General features: G+C 66.2%; 1 protein-coding gene across 1 annotated transcript in view; it reads right to left on the reverse strand.

Moving 5' to 3' along the window:
• The window catches only part of SEMA4B (sema domain, immunoglobulin domain (Ig), transmembrane domain (TM) and short cytoplasmic domain, (semaphorin) 4B), a gene marked incomplete at its 5' end in the record, with an annotated part of 4,111 nt that continues 3,596 nt past the window's right edge, over positions 1-515 (reverse strand). Inside the window, 2 exon segments of the mRNA XM_009994299.1 lie at positions 1-223; positions 225-484. Coding sequence (XP_009992601.1) covers positions 1-223; positions 225-484 — 483 coding nt within the window.

Here is a 515-nt window from a genome sequence, read left to right on the forward strand (position 1 = left end):
TCACACCACCGAGTCCTGGATCTCAGAGCCCAGGCGCACCCGGGGTCTTTGGCAGGCAGGAGACACCTCCACAAAGCTGTCCCGGACGTGGAGGGGCCTCTTCTCCGATTCGGAGAAGGCACGTGGGGGACCTGGGGGCTCATGCACGGGGGTGCTGACGATGTAGTTGTCCTGCAGGGCTTGGTAGCCCTTGTGCTCCGGTGCGGTGCTGGGCAGGCTGCTTCAGGGGCAGGCTCTCCACCGGCTTACGGGGCGGCTTCTGGTGCCGGCTGGGGTCTCCGGGTTCCAGCAAGGCTTTCATGCCGTCGCGGTGCCGGTGCAGGAGGAAGAGGGCCAGCACCAGGACAGCAGTGGCAAAGAGCACACACATCACCAGGAACTCGGTCCAGTAGGTCTTGCCGTCCAGGCGTGCTGCTGCGCTGCCCACTGCTGAGGTGCTCCTGGAAGTGCTGACGGTCTCCAGGGCATCTCGGCCACTGGCCACCTTCCTGCAGGTGTCCGGTGGCCCGCGGACC

This window comes from Chaetura pelagica, unplaced genomic scaffold (assembly GCF_000747805.2).
Source record: "Chaetura pelagica isolate M959 unplaced genomic scaffold, ChaPel_1.0 scaffold233, whole genome shotgun sequence".
Classification (NCBI taxonomy): Eukaryota; Metazoa; Chordata; class Aves; order Apodiformes; family Apodidae; genus Chaetura; species Chaetura pelagica.